This window comes from Acomys minous (genome assembly GCF_964271855.1).
Source record: "Acomys minous genome assembly, chromosome: 8".
NCBI lineage: Eukaryota > Metazoa > Chordata > Mammalia > Rodentia > Muridae > Acomys > Acomys minous.
The window spans coordinates 38,194,849-38,213,238 of record NC_140489.1 but is presented as its reverse complement, the minus strand read 5'-3'; the positions used below and the strand labels follow the sequence as shown (position 1 = coordinate 38,213,238).

Here is an 18,390-nt window from a genome sequence, read left to right as displayed (position 1 = left end):
CTATAATTATATATCCCCCTCTTTTGTTTTTTGTTTTGTTTTGTTTTGTTTTGTTTTGTTTTGTTTTGTTTTTGGTTTTTCGAGACAGGGTCTCTCTGTGTTAGCCTTGGCTGTCCTGGACTCACTTTGTAGACCAGGCTGGCCTCGAACTCACAGCGATCCGCCCGCCTCTGCCTCCCGAGTGCTGGGATTAAAGGCGTGCGCCACCACGCCCGGCAAAAGCTATCATTTGTTTTGTTTTTGAAACAGAGTTTCTCTGTGTAGCCTTGGCTTACCAGGACTTGCTTTGTAGACCAGGCTGGCCTCGAACTCACAGAGATCCACCTGCCTCTGCCTCCCGAGTGCTGGGATTAAAGGCGTGCGCCACTACACCCAGATCAGGCTACTTGATTTTTAAAAAATTATTATCTGGTGTTTTGCTCTAAAAATAAACAAACTTTAAAAAGTATTAGTGTAGGGTATAGGTACATTTCTATATGTGTATATATATATGGAATATGCAAGGTGCAAAATCGTCTATAGATACATTTCTGCCTTATTTTTGAGCAAGTGTAGGCATCAACTTTATACATCTGTTTGAGCTGTAATATCCATGCCTTAGAAAGAATGGCATGTCATGAGGACCAGGTAGCCCATAAGATTCCCTTGCTATGCGAGCATATTCATGTTTCAGATCGGAGGAGGTCTTTCCTGGTCAGATCTAATCTTTATAACTTTATTGGTAACCATATTGTTTGAGCTCCTGTAGATAAATAAGCATAACCATGTCTCCATCTCAAAACTATGGCAGGTTTCCATTCCATTATCAACAGATCTTTATAGTATATTGGTTGGCCTAGTTCCTCAGTTTTTTCTATAACCCAATGTGTCTCAACGGCTGTTTCTTTTTCAACATTAAGAAAATTTGGAGTCAACAAAGCATTATTTAATCCATCCCTGAGGGTATTTATTTATTTATTTATTTATTTTTAAATTTCTAAAAAATTTTTTGGTTTTTCGAGACACGTTTTCTCTGTGTGGCCTTGGCTGTCCTGTAATCACTTTGTAGACCAGGCTGGCCTCGAACTCACAGCGATCCGCCTGCCTCTGTCTCCCAAGTGCTGGGATTAAAGGCATGCGCCACCATGCCCGACTTATCCCTGAGGGTCTTTATCCTTCCTTTTTGTTTAATAAACATCTCTTTTAAGGTACGATTAGCTCTTTCTGTAAATGCTCTTCTTATAGGATTGTGAGGTATACCAGCAATGTCCTTTATATTATAAAATGCAAAAAAATTCATCTTATTGGATACATATGCAGGAGCATTGTCAGCCTTAATTTGTGCAGGTATCCCCATAATTGCCATTATTTCCAGTACATGTGTAATTACACACTCAGCCTTTTCAGAACTTAAGCAGTTGCCCATTGTAACCCTGAGTACGTTTCAATGGTATGATGAAACATGTCCATCTGCTAAATTTCATTCCCTTTGGTACCCCTAGGGTTACTTCCAGCAGGCAATGGTTGGGTTATACAGAGAGAGAACACACAGAATATTTTAAAATTATTTCTTTGGCTTGTTGCCAAGAGATAGAGGATTTTTTTTCTTTAAACCTTTACTATTAACATGATGCTTTTCATGAAGTTTTGAGGCTCCTAACACATTTCCTATTTGTAATTAGTCAGTTTCCTCATTTCCTTGTGCCAGTGGACCTGGTAAACATGTATGAGACCGAATATGAGTAGTATACAAGGGATAGTTTCTACTTCTGATGGCCTGTTGCAATTCCATAAATAACAAAGTCAATTCTGAGTTACCAGGAATAAATTCAGCAGTTTCTATATGCAAAATAACTCTTTCTGCATATTAAGAGTCATTAATTATATTAAGAGATTCAGGAAAATCTAACAGCACCATAAGGATTGCATACAATTCTGATTTTTGAACTGAGGTATGAGCACCTTGGTTATTTTATCTGACTTATAACCTGCCATTCCCATCTTGTTTGTATCAGTATAGAATGCTGATGCCTCTGGAATTGGTGTTCTCCTCACAATATATGGAAGAATCTAATTAGTTATTTTCATAAACTGTATGTGTTGCTTTTTGGATTTTTTTTTATTTCTGCCAAGCAGTTTCTATAAGCTCTTTGTCAGTCTTCATTAATTATCCACAATGACATAATCTCGGCAGTAGTAAGAGGCACTACAATTCCAGCCTGCTGACACAGTCTTATTCTACCTTTTATAATTAATTCAGAAATGTTTCTATGTATGTCTTCAATTTTTGACTTTGTTTATGTGCTAAGAAATCCATTCCATAATTTTATCTTCCCTTTGCATAATGAGCCCAGTCGGAGAATAAGTTGAAAGCAAAATAACCAAAATACAATCAAATTTAGGATCAATTAAAAAACATGTTTACATCCACTATAAGACAGGAAGACTCCTAAATCTGAACCTAGAAGGCTGCATGGTGCCACTTCTGTGTGGTCTGTTGTTCAAGAAAGCGACATGGAGGTTACTTGGCCTTTTGAGACTGAGGAGAAGGGGACACAGGTAGAGGTCCTTCTCAGTAGCCAAGAGACTGAGCCCTGAGGCTGTGTGACTCTGGTGAATTTAGCCTTTTGACTCTCTGTGAAACAGGCACGATTGTTCTCGTGCTAAATGTTCATGAAGGCATTTGAGTCTGGTCATTTATGTTCTTATTGTTGTGTGTGTCAATAGAGGTCAGAGGACAGCTTTCCCCAAGTTCTTTTCCTCTACTTTATGTGGGTGCTAGGGCTCAACCTCGGGCTGGCAGGCTTGTGTGACGAGAGCTTTGCCTGCCAAGACACCTTTCTAGAATAAACTTCTTGCGGTTTTTTGATTTGTTATTAAAACTTTATTTTAAAAATTTATTGGTATGTATCTGTGTCAGTGTGTCCTGTATGCCACTCACATGTGGGTGTCGGTGGAGGCCAGAAAAGGGTATCAGCGATCCTGGAGCCGGAGTTGTACGTGGTTGTGAGCAGCTGCTGGGAACTGGAGCTGGGTAGCCTCCAAGAAGAAGAAAGTGCGCTTACCTGCTGAGCTATCTCTCTAAACCTCCTAAAGATTTTTTTAATTAATTATTTATTTTTTGGTTTTTTGAGACAGGGTTTCTCTGTGTAGCCTTGGCTGTCTTGGACTCACTTTGTAGACCAGGCTGGCCTTGAACAAGATTTTTTTTTTAAATCAATAAATTGTATTTTTATTTGTGATATAGTTGTCACAAAACCAATGCATCTTTTAAAGATGTAATTTTACTATTGTTGCCTAAGCTGGATTCCAAATCTGCAGTCCAAGTGATCCTCGTTTCAGCCTTGTGAGTATTGTGATTAATTCATCCTTTAAAAAAGTAAAACGTAGGGGCCGAAGAGATGATCCAGTGGCTAAGATCATTTGTAGAGGAACGGGGTTGGGTTTCCAGCACTTGCATGGTGGCTCACAGTCCCCATAACTCCAGTTCCAAGGAATCTGGCACCTTCTTCTGGCCTCTGTAGGCACCAGGCAGGCATGTTGTGGGGTGTCCACCAGGAAGACCATTCAGACAGTGTTTCAAGCTAATAGAAAGGATTTATTTAGGACAGTGATGACATCAACTACAGCAGTGTGACCCATTTGACAAATTCTCAACAGAGGTCAAATCAGAGAGCAGCTTCTTGGCTTCTACATGGGCTCTGGGTATTAGAATCAGGTCCACAGGCTTGCATGGGAAGTACTTTTACCCACTTAGCCATCTCTTGGACTCCTAATCTTTCACTTTAATTCACACATATATCAAGCACCATCATGTCTTGGGGTTTTTTGTTTGTTTTTTTGTTTGTTTGTTTGCCTGCTTACTTTTTTTTTTTTTTTTGACACATGGTCTTGATGTGCTGTTTAGGCTGGTCTTGAACTTGTAGGCTCACGTTATTGTCCTGTTTCAGCCTGCCAAATGACTTGGATTATAAGAGTGTGTAGCTATGCATGGCTTTCATGAAGTCTGATGATAAAGTTTAACAAACTCTATCTGGAAGATATGGTGCTGGGGGTGGGGGTGGGGGTGGCCGTGGCGGGGGTGGGGGGACGACTCTAGTTTCCCCAGATTCTCTCTGCCAGTGAAAGGCAAAGCCCTGATCTTTCCTTAAGCCCCACCCGCCCCAGAACTACATCTCCCAGCAGGCTGTGCTCTGGTGGCTCTCAGATTTAAGTAAGATTCTGGGAACTGCTTAAACTAGCCGGTTGCGGAGTGCCCTGGAGTGAGAGGAGCCAAGAGTCAAGAACAGAAGCTGCCAGGAATTGGAGCCAGAGAAGGATCCTGAGGCCAGGTCGAGGGTGGAAAGCGAAGCCGCAGCAACAGCAGCAACAGCAGCAGCCGCAGCAGCTAAGGAGGTTGAGAAGATGCTCACTATCCTAGGACTGCTCACGTCCTTCCTCTGGATCTTGTATCTGACAGCTCCATCCATCAGGTTTGTCTTCATCCAGCAACTCAAGCGTACTTTACGAAGCCCTGCAGTGGGAGCAGGTTTTGCCCGCTAAAAAGAAGAGGAAAGGCAGGCGATGGTGATGGAGAGATGAGTGCAGCAAAGAGCAGGAAAGGAGGGGTTATGGATGCCGCGGTGGAAAATGAGGAGGGAAGCACCTGGGTAGGAGGAGGTGGGGCTGATTTGAATTCTGATGCCAAGGAAAGGCGGAGTGGGTGACAGCTCTTTCCTCTGACTCCTTCAGGTTTCTCCGATCTTTTCCTTTTCTGTCCCTAGGTAAGGTGGGGTGTCATAGGGACATCGTTGTCAAGTAATAACTACTCTGGGAAGGAAACAAACTCCCTTCCTTTGATGCTCTTTTTTCAATAAGTGTGTTGAAATGGCTCTTTCACTGGGGGTTTCGGAAGGTGTCAAAGAAATGGCTGCTCCGAGCGGAGAGTTTAGAATTTGCTGCTGATTAAGGTTAGAGAGGAGCCAGGTGTGGTGATGCACGCCTTTAATCCCTGCACTCAAGAGTCAGAGACAGGCAGATCTCTGAGTTAGGGGCCAGCCTGGTCTACAGAGAGAATTCCAGGATAGCCAGGGCTACACAGAGAAACCCTGTCTTGAGCACACACCCCCTTAGAAATAACTTTCAACATATTTGGGCTTCAGGGTTCTTTTCCTTTGTGATGTAGAAATAATACTGAAATGGCTGAGGAGAGTCATATGATGACACACGGCAAGATTGCATGTATGGACAATGACTGTACATACAGTGAGTGCACAAAGTGTCTAGCCTGGGAGGGCTATTGTATAGAAAGTGGCTAGCTCAGTGTCTGTCAGCCAGGGATGCTCAGGAAGTATTCTGGCTTCTCTGGTCTTGTTTTCAACAAGAAACTGTTCCCTATGTGCCAATGGTCTGAATAAAATCTTTAACACAATGGCAGGAAGTCTCTTAGGATGCTCTCTGTTCTAACACTGAAGAGGTAGCTGAGGGAGGCAGTCATATGTGGAGCCCCACGTGCTGTTTGCTGGTTTCTATGGTTACTATTGGAGTAGTAGGAGCATTGGGTCCACTAATGTTCATCACCTGTGTGATTCCAATGTAGGTCAGTGAAGGAAGCTGACCTATGGGAGTCTAGAGATAGATTGATATCTTTGTTATCTGGCAAGGAATGTCTCCATTGGCCCTGGCTCAGGGGCACTTTCTCTGCTTGCTCAAGTGGCTAATTTTAGCTTCTGGACACATAGCCTTCCAATCCATGCCTATGAACTGGCTACTACCTTGCCCAACCAAAGCCCATGCATGGCCCATGTGAATTAACCTCTAAAGATGATTAACATTTTATGACTCCAACTTAAAGACCTCCTCCTTTGGATTTACATGGCCTTATTTCAGCATGAGATTGGAAAAATGGCGTATGATTTTCCTCCCTTTGACAACAGGAAGTTCTTTGCTGGTGGAGTTTGTACAACGAGTGTGCAGATCCCTGGGAAGGTAGTGGTCATCACAGGCGCCAACACAGGCATTGGCAAGGAGACAGCCAGAGAGCTTGCTCGAAGAGGTGAGTCCTTCCCCTCTGCCTTTGCAAGGCCACACCCCCTGTCCTCATCACTGGGGTTCTGCCCGAATGTCCTTGTCTTTCTACCTGGGCTTGGAGGCTCTGGTGAAAATTCAAGGAAACCGGAGTCCAAGTCCAATGTGACACTGACTTACTCTGGCTTTCAACATGGCTCCCTTCCTCCCGTGTCTTCCCGATTTCAGAGTGTAGCATTGGTCGAGTCAGTTATTCTAATGTAAATACCAAGCAGAATTAGATATTAGAGTGTAAAATGAGAGTTCTCAGCCCTCCTGTGGGAGTCTGGAAGTGGCAACATGGCCATCCCACTGCTGTAGGTACAGCTCTACACAAGCTCACTTCCTGTCCCTCTGTACACATCGACCTTTTTGCTTGGGCCCCAGGAGCACGAGTGTACATTGCATGCCGAGATGTGCTGAAAGGAGAGTCTGCTGCTAGTGAAATCCGAGCAGATACCAAGAACTCCCAGGTGCTGGTGCGGAAATTGGACCTATCTGACACCAAATCCATCCGAGCCTTTGCTGAGGGTTTCCTGGCAGGTAAGGTTCCAGTGAGTCGCCAGGTAGGCAGGGAACCAAGTGTGGGAATGGCTGCTCCACCCAGAACTGTCTATGGCCCTTGCATCATACCCATGATCCCACCGGACAGGTTTAGCTACATAAACCAGCAGGACAGGGAATTGGCAAAGGGATGGCAGGTGGACAAGCTGGGCAGGATCCTTATCGACATTTTGCCCCACAGTGGGAATCTTGGAGGTGTCATCTCCATGTCTGAGCTTGTACCTTGGCATAAGGTGTGGCTCTGATTCTGCTCTTTTCTTTCATCCAGAAAAGCAGCCTTCTGTGACTACAGGCCCTAGATGAGTCTGTGCCATTGTCAAAACGCTCCCACGTCTTGGGAAATTACCAGCATATACCAAGAACTACAGATCCATGGGGGGACAAGACTTACATGTGCCTTGTTTCACTCTGTCTCCCCAAGGCCCCATCATTGGCGGGCCTGCTCTACAGCTGGTAGTTGGTACTCTTTGCCCATAATGAACAGATGGTGTCCAAGATGATATCAGCAAATAAAATGAAACCCAGTGACATTGGTGATTCCATATCACATAGACAGGCCCAATAGGGGAATAGTGATTGACTTCTGAGTCAACACCTTCTCTTAGATGACAGGAGAAAGATGCATGATCACCTTGCTCGATAGAGAGTGCTCACAGTTGAATGCCTGGGGACAAACACTCAGGATGGTGAAAGGTGGCTAGGGAGATGCCCACAGGTCTCCCTGATTGTTCTCAACAGAGGAAAAGAAGCTCCATATTTTGATCAACAATGCAGGAGTGATGATGTGTCCATATTCTAAGACGGCGGATGGCTTTGAAACGCACTTTGGCGTCAACCACCTGGGTAAGTATCCCAGGAGACTCAATAGTGAGTTATAAACCAGCTTGTCCTCTGTAGGAGGATGGCTCGTGCATCAGTCTCAGGATCTCCATTGAGCCTATAGAGCCTCACAGGATCCTCACTGAAACCCCCTACACTAGACACATTGCTTGCTTGTACCTTTCAAGGCAGTCAAAGATGTGACTCTGGGAATCCTATTCAGAAGCCCCCATCTCAGAAGATGCTAGGGAGGACAAAACAATATCATCCTTGGATGGGGCACTGACAATGCAGGGATGGCTGAGCAGGGCCCACCTGTGGGTATTCAGGAATCCAGATTTTTTTTTTCAGGGGAAGTAGCATCCATATGAGAATCCAAAGAAGCCTTGGGCTACTCTGTGGGGGTAAAGTGGACACTGAGAAGCCGACACACAAGATAAACTGGTGTTCAGAGTTTAAGGTTCTAGGCCGGGGAGCATGTGGCATATTCTTAGATCCTAGGCAAATGTTGTTTTCCCCGACTACTGTAGCTTTCTTTCTGTATGAGTATATGAGGGCCCACATTGTCCAAGGACATTGGAGGCTAACAGAGGGGTATATAAACAATATGTACAAAAATATAGATTAAATATTGTCTTACTACAGTCTAGCTTTGGCCTTTGCTTTGGAGAATCTGCTAACTTGGAGTAAGTGACCATTTGGCACTGGGTCACTCATGGGTCAACAGTGAGCTGATTTGGCAGTCCTGCCTTCAGTCCCCAGGCCCTGAGCCACTCCTTCTATCCTTGAGTTTCCCTTTTGGATTTCTTTACAGGCCACTTTCTTCTTACATACCTGCTTTTGGGGCGGCTGAAGGAGTCTGCTCCTGCACGGGTGGTAAACCTATCCTCACTGGTCCACTTTGTTGGCAAGATGCGTTTCCATGACCTCCAAGGCGAGAAGTCCTACAACCGTTGCTTTGCCTATTGCCACAGCAAGCTGGCCAATGTGCTTTTCACTCGAGAGCTTGCTAAGCGGCTCCAAGGTAAGTGTGGAGAAATAATAAAATATTTAAATATTTTATTATTAAAAAAAAAAGCCAGGCAGTGGTGGCTCATACCTTTAATCCCAGCACTTGGAAGGCAGAGGCAGGTGGATTGGTGTGAGTTTGAGGCCAGCCTTGTCTACAAAGCAAGTCCAGGACAGCCAAGGATACACAGAGAAACCCTGTCTTGAAAAAACACCACCACCACCAAAACAAAACAAACCAGCCAAACAAACAAACAAATAAACAAACAAAAAGCAGGGGCTAGAGAGATGGCTCAGAGGTTAAGAGCACCTGTCTGCTCTTCCAACGGTCCTGAGTTCAATTCCTACTACATGGTGGCTTAATAACCATCTATAATGAGATCTGGCATGCAGGCAGAATACTGTATAAATAACAAATAATCTTAAAAAAACCAACCAACCAAACAAACAAACAAAACCAGGATCCTTGGTCCAGGTTATAGGTTCATAGAAACTTCTGGAACCAGACTGTTGAACATGAGCATTTTAGTACTGTTTTGTATAGTTCAGAAAATGATCTATGATAGCCCTGCTTTTTTTTTTTTTCCCTCTGACCAGGCTGGCCTCAAACTCACAGTGATCCACCTGCCTCTGCCTCCCGAGTGCTAGGATTAAAAGCATGTGCCATCACGCTCGGCATGCTTTTTGTTTTGAATAAGTGAGTTTATTAAGTATATAGCAAGCAAAAATAAAAAGCAAGTAGCAGGTAGAAGCAGCAGATAGATACTAAAACATTATCAAACAGAATGCTAACAACATCGAGCGAGTCAGCTAGAGTCACCCATAGAGAGAACAAACGAAAGGTGACACCCCAACCACACTGGGCGCTTGCAGACATCTAGCAGAAGTTAACCGAGGAGGCCCATTGCCTCAGATAAAGGCAACAACGGAATCAAAGCCGGCACCTACAGCATTCAGCAGGAGCCGTACTGAAATCAAAGGTGCTAGCTGGAATGCCCCTTGGAGCTTTTTCTCCATGGATGAGCTTCCCGAGGCTGAACTTCTGGCTCCTTGTTCCTGCTCCAGGCATTTTATTTTATTTTATTTTATGGGCTAGACAATAATAACCTTGTGGGAAATACTTTACCTTCTAGCTGTTCCTAGCCTCAAAAACACAAAGGTTGGTTTGTTAGTTTGCCTGTTTGTTTAGTTTGTTTGGTTATTTGGAGACAAGGTTTCTCTGTATAGTGCCATCTGTCCTGGAAATCACTCCAGGCTGGCCTTGATCTCACAGAGATCCACCTAAAGGCATGTACCACCACCTCTTGGCTAAGAACAAAATGTTTTTAAAAATACTCTTAGCTGCTTGGCATTTTTCCCTCTCCCCATTACAGAGTCAGGAGCTATCCTGACCCAGGAAAGGACAGGGGTTTGTTGGAAGACATTCGGCTTGAGTCTGAAGGGGGCAACTCAGCTTCCAGAACTGGCTTCTCAGTGTCCAAACAGCACATACAAATTTACCAGTATAGTGTGCATTACAAGAGGGAACTTTTGTGTGCTGAGAATGAGGTTATGCACAGAGTCATGCCATTGTCCCACAGAAAGCAGCATATTTAAAAGGCATTGGGATGCCATACTGCCTTATATTTGTTGCATTTTTGGCTCCTATTATTTCATTTTGTTTTCACAACAGCCCTTTGTAGCAGTCAGAGTAGGTATTGTTTTTCCTATTTTATACTCAGAACTGAGATCTGTGGAAAAGGCCAGCTCAGGATTATATGGCAAATGGAGTCATTAATCTGTACCTCAAGGATTACTTCTGTAGTGCATAAAGGAGTGAGCATGGGAACGTGGGCTCTCTGCTTTAGGGTCATTGCCTACCGTTGAGGAGGTAGGTCTAGATTCTAGGTCCCTGGGTCTGAGTTCTTACTCTTCCACATACTAAGCCTGTGTATATGTAGACTTGTTCCTTTCACTTCCCCAACTGCCTCCTCATCTGTAACATGATTAATAATTATAATTACTACTAATTCTGCACTTCCCTGGGGTCTTGGTAAGCTATGGGCTCTCATGTCTCTGAGTCTGGGGAACTTGATATTATGAATAATTTGGAATTTGGGAAGAACAGTCTATATCAGAATGCTAATGCAGAAGAATAGGATAATTGTGGCAATAAATAATAATAATAGGGTTCTTTGTGTGTCTGGCCCCATATAAGCCTAGAAATGTTTGTTCTTATGTGGTAAGCAGTATTATTTTCCTCGCTTTACAAAGGGAAGAGAAAGGCACAAGTGTATTAAGGAATGTGTTCAAGTAAGTTTCCTAGCTGAGACAGTTCTCACTCAAGAACCTAGCAATGGAATTCACACTCTTTATATTCCGTGAACACACCAGACTATGATCTGCAGACTACTAGGTGTGACCTTGGGAAACTTATTTAAACTCTCTGTATTTCAGTTTCCTTAGTACATGAACACCTTAATGTTACGTACTGCATAAGCCTCCTTTTAGAATGGAGACACGACTGGCCTCTGTCCCCTGCTCTCCAAGCCCTCCTGCCTCTGATTAGTTGAGTAAAGAGGCGCCATTCCAAAAAGGAGAAGGAAAAGAATTGCTTGTCCTTGGGCACAGTGTCAAGTGACAGCTGTGTTAGGTAGAGTTGGTGTGAGACGAACCATCACATGATCAAGAGTTTTGGCCAGACCTTTGGACACATATAGAGGCATGGAGGTGGGAAAAAAAAAAAAAGACTACATGTTGAAATGGATTACTAAGGAACTTAGTGCCTTGTCCCATAACCCTCCCTACGATGTTCTGTAGGTCAGTGGAGGATGATGCTCTTTGACAAGCCACAATTAAGGAGCCTGATGAGAGGCCACAGCAGATCAGTGTATTCTTTTTTGGCAATGCATTTTCCCACAGAGCTACCTTTCTCAACCAGCCAAGGCTGCATTTACTACCAGATTTATCGTCAAAATATTAACCGGAATGGCATCATTTGCCTCGGTATTCTGAGACAACAGCAGTCTCTCGCTTGAATCATCTTCTAAGTTACCTTCTCCATTTTGTCCTCTGCTGAGTGACCCTTGTCCCCCAAGTGCCAGAGGCGATCTACAAAACAAACAGCACTGTGGACAACAGCGCATCCTAGGAATGGGCTCTGGAAGGATGCCCGTGCAACGTCACCTTAAACTCAGGATAGCTGGGATCAGGTCTAAAGTGCTGCCCCTCTGTTGATTTTCTTATCCAGCATCTTCTCTGGCAGATCTCCCCTTTACTTCCTATTCTCCCAACTTGGGACAATAGCTGCTTTCTAAAATACTTAAACATGAACAGTTGTCCAAGATTGGTAACTATTTGTTTGTTTGTTTATTTATTTAGGCTTTTCAAGGTAGGGTTTCTCTATGTAACAGCCCTGGCTGTCCTGGAACTCTCTTTGTAGACCAGGCTGGCCTTGAACTCATAGAGATCATCCTGGCTCCGCATCCCAAGTGCTGGGATTAAAGACATGGACCACCATGCCCAGCTAATAAGCTTTATTTTTTTTAATAGAACGTGTGTATTGTGTGGTCAATATCTTTACTTTAACTTGGTTGTGAGAGCTACTCTGTTGTTACCTCAAAGGAAGCAACAGTACTTCAGCGGTGTCTGTTCTTATTTAAGGCAGCCACTGTTAGAGATCAGTTCTTAACTGATGAGGCTGCAGAACTGGTATTGAATTTATAGCATTATCAGAAGGAAAAATATGATATAAGTTACAAGTGTCAGTAAAGAAATGACTGCTCTTTTTTTGTTTTATTTATTTGTTTTGTTTTGTTTATTTATTTATTTTTGAGACAGGGTTTCTCTGTGTATCCCCGGCTGTCCTGGAACTCGATCTGTAGACCAGGCTGGCCTCGAACTCAGAACTCAGAGATCCACCTACCTCTGCCCCCTGAGTACTGGGGTTAAAGGCATGTGCCACCAAGGTCCAGTGGAATGCCTGCTCTTACTTTAAACAGAGTGGAAACTGAAAACCAAACACCCTCTGCCTTTTAAATTAGAATCTCAAAACTTTTGTAATTTTCATTTAAGTTTCTAGGAGACTTAGAGTTAAAAGAAAGAAAGAAAAAAGAAAGAAATGGAACAACACAGGGAAAGTATACAGTGCAGCCTTGCATGTAAAAAAGTACTGAAAATGGGGTGCTCTCAGAGTCGTGTTTGGAGGCAGCTTAAAACCCCATAATTTCCACCAACACCCCTCCATCCACACCTCATAAATGTGCTTGCCCAACTAGCCCCTACACCAACCTTTCAGATTGTTGTCCCAAAGCTCCTCTTATAGAAATGGCAGAGATACTGCTATCAATAATTAACACTGCTGCTTCCCACATGTTTTTACTAGGAGGATGTAAGGCCCCGGTATAAGATAACATTGAAACAGAACTCTTCTTTTGGAGCCTAGAAAGCTGAGACGCCTATGTAGATCTTTCTCAGAGAGGTTAATTCATTACTAGACCGGGCGAGTAGAACCGTTTGAAGCCCAGGCTTGCGTTTCCCAAGTTCCTTCTTTAATTAATTAATTAGTTAATTAATGTTATATCCTGACTGCAGTTTCCCCTCCCTCCTCCTCCCAGCACTTCCCCGTTCCTCCCCTCTTCCCTCACCCAATCCCTTCCTCCTCAGTTTCTCTTCAGAAAATGGCAGGCCTCGCCATCGATAGCAGGTTGTGGTAAGAGTAGGCACAGTCCCATGCAGGCTCCCTGATTGGCAGTTCAGCCTCTGAGAGCCCATGCGAGGCCAGGTTAGTTGATTCTGTGGGCTCTCTTTTCATGCCTTCTACCGACAATTTGTCCTGCTTCCAAGGCACGCTGGGGTAAAGGCAGCACAGAAATTGTGGGAGTGGCCAGCCAATCACTATTTCAGGCTGAGACCCATGCCTCGAGAGGGAACGCACCACTGACACTGCCTGGAGGGCCAGGACCCAGAGCCCGGCGGATAGCCTAGTGACCTACAATAGACCCAAACACAGCTTGAAAAAAAAAAAAAAAGTCAATGAAATGATTCCTAGTGCTATTCTGCTGTACTCATAGATTGGTGTCTAGCTCAGTTGTCATCAGAGAGGCTGCACCCAGCAACTAATGGAAACAGATGCGGCAGAGATCCGCAGCCGAACATTAGGCTGAGCCTGGGGAATCCTGTGGATGGAAGGAAGGATTGCAGGAGCCAGAGGGATCAAGGACATCCCATTTCCTTCTTTTCATTTGGGCATTTTGGCGAAGGGCTTAGAGTGTGCCCTCCGGTCTTATTCTGTCCTCTTTGTCCTAGGGACGGGGGTCACCGCCTACGCGTTACACCCAGGTATCGTCATGTCTGAGATCGCTCGGCACTCCGTCATACTGTGCCTGTTGTGGCGTCTCTTCTCGCCCTTCTTCAAGTCTACTCGGCAGGGGGCTCAGACCAGCCTGCACTGCGCCCTGGCAGAGGATCTGGAGCCCCTGAGCGGCAAGTACTTCAGGTAGGAGCTGGCAGTGCAGGGTGTACCTGCAAATCACAGTATCCGTTAGACCCCTTGTGCCTGATGACGGAATCCAGGCTTGGGTCAGGCCTGTAAACCAATTGCTGTGAGTTGTCCAAAGAAACTTCAGTCAGCAAGAATTGCTTTTGTGGTTCTGTTTTATCCCAGTGTGCCACATTTCTGTGCCACTGTTGCGTTCTGAAAGCCATGAAGGCTTTACCTGTTGGTTATGCGGTGACAAGAACATTAGCAGGCCGTCTGGATTCTTTTCAAGACGTTTGAATTCTTTGATATCACTTTGGCATAAAATGCTACGCGGAGGGCTGGAGAGGTGGCTAAGCGGTTAAGAGCACTGGCTGCTCCTCCAGAGGTTCTGAGTTCAATTCCCAACAACCACATGGTGGCTCGCGACCATCTATGATGTGATCTGATCCCTTCTTCTGGCCTGCAGATGTACATGCAGGTAGAGCACTCACGGACATAAAATAAATCTTTAAAAAAAAGTGCTACGAGGAAGGTCATGTGTGTCCAGTAGGAAGGCTCCCGCTCAGTGTTGCCACGATTTGCCTTGCCTGTGTAGGAATGGGAATTTGAGTGCCACATATAAACACAAGTCCACGTGCAGCCAGAGCCTCCTAATGAGTCCAAGATGAAGGCTCCTTCCCTTCTTGTGATGTAATCGATCCCAGTCCATCCTACTGTCCATTGCAAAGTGGGGCACCACTCAGGAAGTGGAGAACTGGGAGTAAGTTTACTGTCTGCGGCAGAGGAATGCATGAGTCATAGGAGCCAATATCGCTTGAGCTCTTGGAATGTGTTTGGTACTCATCTGAATGTGTTGTGTTTATTAATTCATAAGGTTATCTCAGCTAGCTCAAATCAAGAGTTCCTACCTGCCTCTGCCCCCCCCCCCCCCCCACGAGTGAGGCAGTTTCTCACTAGGCAGTCCAGTTTGGCCTCAAAACTTAGGATTCTGCTGTCTCGGTCTTCTGAGTGCTGGAATTACAGCTGTGCCCCAGCAGGCCTAGTTTTTTGTTTTTGTTTTTGTTTTTAATGTGGCCACTAGAAAATTTGAATTCTTTATGTGGCTCATGTTTTTGGTTTACATCTCGTTTTTGTTTGTTTCTTTATTGGAGCCAGGGTCTGTTTATGCCATCCTGGAACTCATTATGTAGACCAGGCTGACCTTGAACTCACAGAGATCTGCCTGCCTCTGCCTCCCATCTGGCAAGTGTAGGGAATCAAGGTGTATGCCACCATGCCTGGCATACAGTCTACGTTTATTGAACAAATCTACCCCACAATGTGAGCACTTACAGATATTATATAGTCCTTTAATATGATTTCAGAAAATATTTAATTGATAAGGGATTTTCAGAATACAATGTTATGAGAAAAAACAGACAGACAGACAAACAAACAAACAAACAAAACATAGAATACCAAACTAGGAGCTGGAGACATGGCCCAGAAACTAAGAGTACTTCCTGTTCTTACAGAGAACCCCAGTCCAGTTCTCAGTTCTGGGTGTCCCACTACTGACACCCTCTTCTTGCCTCCACAGGCACTCGCTCATATGTACAAACCTGCACACAGACACACATGCATACGTATAATTAAAAATAAAATTCATGGGACTGGAGAGATGGCTCAGTGGTTTAGAGCATTGTCTGCTCTTCCAAAGGACCTGGGTTCAATTCCCAGCACCCATATGGCAGCTCACAACTGTCTGTAACTCCAGTCCAAGGCATCTGACACCTACATACCAGTGCACATAAAATAAAATAAAATAAGCTAAATAAAAAAATTATTTAAAAAAAATTCATTTAAAAACATGTGTGCATTCCTTACAAACACATAATGAACAGTCTAGAAAGACCAGCCAGAGAGTAGTCATAGTGACTTCAAAGCAGCTTGAGAAAGAGGCAGGCGAGGTATGAAAGAGGATTGCAACTTCTTAGTCTGGGCATTTCCTTATCATTTAAAAATGTTTCTAGAAGACTGTACATTTGTTTGCTATCTACATAATTAAAATACATTTTAACAAGAGAAAGACTTTTCCTTAAACCAAATACAACATGATCTTGCTTTTGAATAAAAGGAAAAATATTTGTGGACTGGAGAGATGGCTCAGCGGTTAAGAGCACTGACTGCTCTTCCAGAGGTCCTGAGTTCAATTCCCAGCAACCACATGGTGGCTCACAACCATCTATAATGTGATCTGATGCATACTGTATACATAATAAATAAAAAAATTTGTAAACATATATATATATATGTTATATAATGTTTACATAAATAAACAAGGCTGAAAAAAGGGCCAGTCAAATGATAGGCTTTTCTTTTTCTTTTATTTTTTATCCGATTTATATTTTCCAAACATCAAATAGAACTTTTGTAATTATTAAAAAAAATTATAAAAGATTATAAAAGATGGGGCACTCTTTCACTCTTTCATTATTCTTCCTGTCCTTAGTCCTGCTGATCGCCTTAAAACAGGGCAGTGCGTACGTTGGTCTCCCAGGGCACAAGTGACTCCAGATGAAGTTCAGTTTCTTTAAATTTACTTAGTAAGAGCATAACTGTGATGTCATCTGTGACATTGCCACCACGGGGCTCCCGATGTTTTCATGTCACATGGAATTATTGCACATATTTCACAATGCCTCTTTTGTTCACAGTTACTTTGAAGTAGTTGAGTACCAGCCTAGTATTACGTTTTGTTGTAGACCGTATTAACAAAATGCCTACGTATTACTACTATTCAAAGTTTGTTTACGTTATATCTTGTATCTGGGCATACATGTTTATATTTTGGGTTTTAAAAAAAAAGGTTGTTAATTGTACGTGTCTGTGGGAGTGTGTATGTATGTGTGGGAGGCCATGGAGGCCGGAGAGGGTATTGTGTCCTCTGGAACGGGAGTTAGAGGAGGTTGTAGGCTGCTTGACATTGTGCTGGGAATCAAATCTGGGTTCCCCGGAGGAGCAGCAAACATTCTTAGCTGTGAACTCATCTCTCCAGCCACTATATTTTGGTTTTTCAAGGCAGGGCATAATTGTAGATCAGGATAGCCCCAAAGTCACTCTGTAGCCAAAGATGGTCTTGAACTCCTGATCTCCCTGCCTCTGTTTCCCAAGGGCTAGGATGATGTAGGCCACTGCCACCACACCTGGCCCTCAAATACTTAACAATCCATCTCTGTGTAGTTTCTTTAAGTCCGGTGCACATATTTTATATAATTAAAAAAAAAATCTATTCTGAGAAATTATTTCCAAGATCATCAGATTTTATTCTAACGTTCACTCTCTCTGCCCCAGTGACTGCAAGAGGACCTGGGTGTCCCCAAGGGCCCGGAATAAGAAGACAGCTGAGCGCCTGTGGAACGTCAGCTGTGAACTTCTGGGAATCGACTGGGAATAGTTGGCCTGAAGACCATGGCCTTTTCAGGCCTAATCCATGCCGTAGTAACAGGGGACCAAAGAGAAGGCCAAGCGGAAAGGATTATCCTCCTGGCCTACTGCTGCTGTGACCCCTGCCTACTCAGAAACTTCTGGAACCCTTTCTACACACAAACCTTTCTGTGAGGCAGGATCATAGTACCAGATGATATGCACGCCTACAGACCGTTCTCGAAGACTTAGAGAACCCACAACTCTCTGGGGCAAGAGGACTATTTAGATTCCAGGCTGGACACAGGGGTGGTAGCGGAAACTGGGAAACTGAGTCAGTCTTCTCACCAGCACCACAGACGGTAGCTTACATGTTCATAGCAGCACCGGCATTCACATTTCTGGGAGCTATAACCTCAAACTCTGGGTTGGCCTCTTTTCTCTTTGAAATCAAATGCTAGTCACAACCCTGGAGTTTGGACCAACTCAGGAAGAAGTAGCTCTCTTTGGCCAAAGGTCATTTCTTCCTTTGAGCATCTTTGGATGCATGAAGCCGGACCTTCCTGCTTGCCACCTTGTCTATTAGCCCCTCCCCCCCCTGCCCCCCCCACTCCCCTCCCCCATCACTAACCCATTCTCTTCACTTTAATTTTTAGAGAAATAAAGATTTGTGTTCATCTCATTGCCTTATTTATTTTCTCAGTGAAAAATGGAGGAAAGCAAATCAGCCTGTTATTGAGTAATGTGTCACCCCCCCTGAGCCGCTCACACATACATCCAGAATTTTCTTAGAATACTGTTTCTGAGTACAAAGTAAGATGGCCAAGCTAGGTGTTCACTCGGATTTCTTTCAATGCCAGGATTTTATTATGAGAAGTGAGAGGTGTGGCCCTTCAGCTTCCCCACAGATTACGGCCGGACAGATCTGACATATAGATACAAAAGAGCAAGTCCCTGCCAACCCTTCTCCCTCAACATATGGCTCTCGTTCTTCCCCACATCCCCTGTTTTTCTGTGTTGTGGCCTTCATGCCCTCCTTGCTGAAAGTCACCCAGAAGAGGTGGGCAGATGTGCCTAATGTTATAACTCATTAGCCCAAGAAACCATCT

The 18,390-nt window shown here is 44.1% G+C and overlaps 1 protein-coding gene across 1 annotated transcript; it reads left to right on the top strand.

Moving 5' to 3' along the window:
• Positions 1-4,181: 4,181 nt before the first annotated feature.
• RDH12 (retinol dehydrogenase 12) lies at positions 4,182-17,908 on the top strand. Its single transcript, XM_084793347.1, has 7 exons — positions 4,182-4,451; positions 5,895-6,013; positions 6,412-6,567; positions 7,327-7,431; positions 8,222-8,431; positions 13,702-13,891; positions 17,210-17,908. Exons 1-7 carry the CDS (start codon positions 4,384-4,386, stop codon positions 17,310-17,312), a joined length of 951 nt encoding a protein of 316 aa, XP_084649473.1. The 5' UTR covers positions 4,182-4,383; the 3' UTR covers positions 17,313-17,908.
• The last annotated feature ends 482 nt before the right edge of the window (positions 17,909-18,390 follow it).

Bases quoted from the DNA above. Each gene is read 5' to 3' on its own strand.
- RDH12 (XM_084793347.1), top strand. From the start codon at position 4,384: ATGCTCACTATCCTAGGACTGCTCACGTCCTTCCTCTGGATCTTGTAT. The intron at 6,014-6,411 runs GTGAGTCCTTCC...CTTGGGCCCCAG, and splicing joins CAGAGAGCTTGCTCGAAGAG to GAGCACGAGTGTACATTGCA. The intron at 8,432-13,701 runs GTAAGTGTGGAG...TCTTTGTCCTAG, and splicing joins GCTTGCTAAGCGGCTCCAAG to GGACGGGGGTCACCGCCTAC.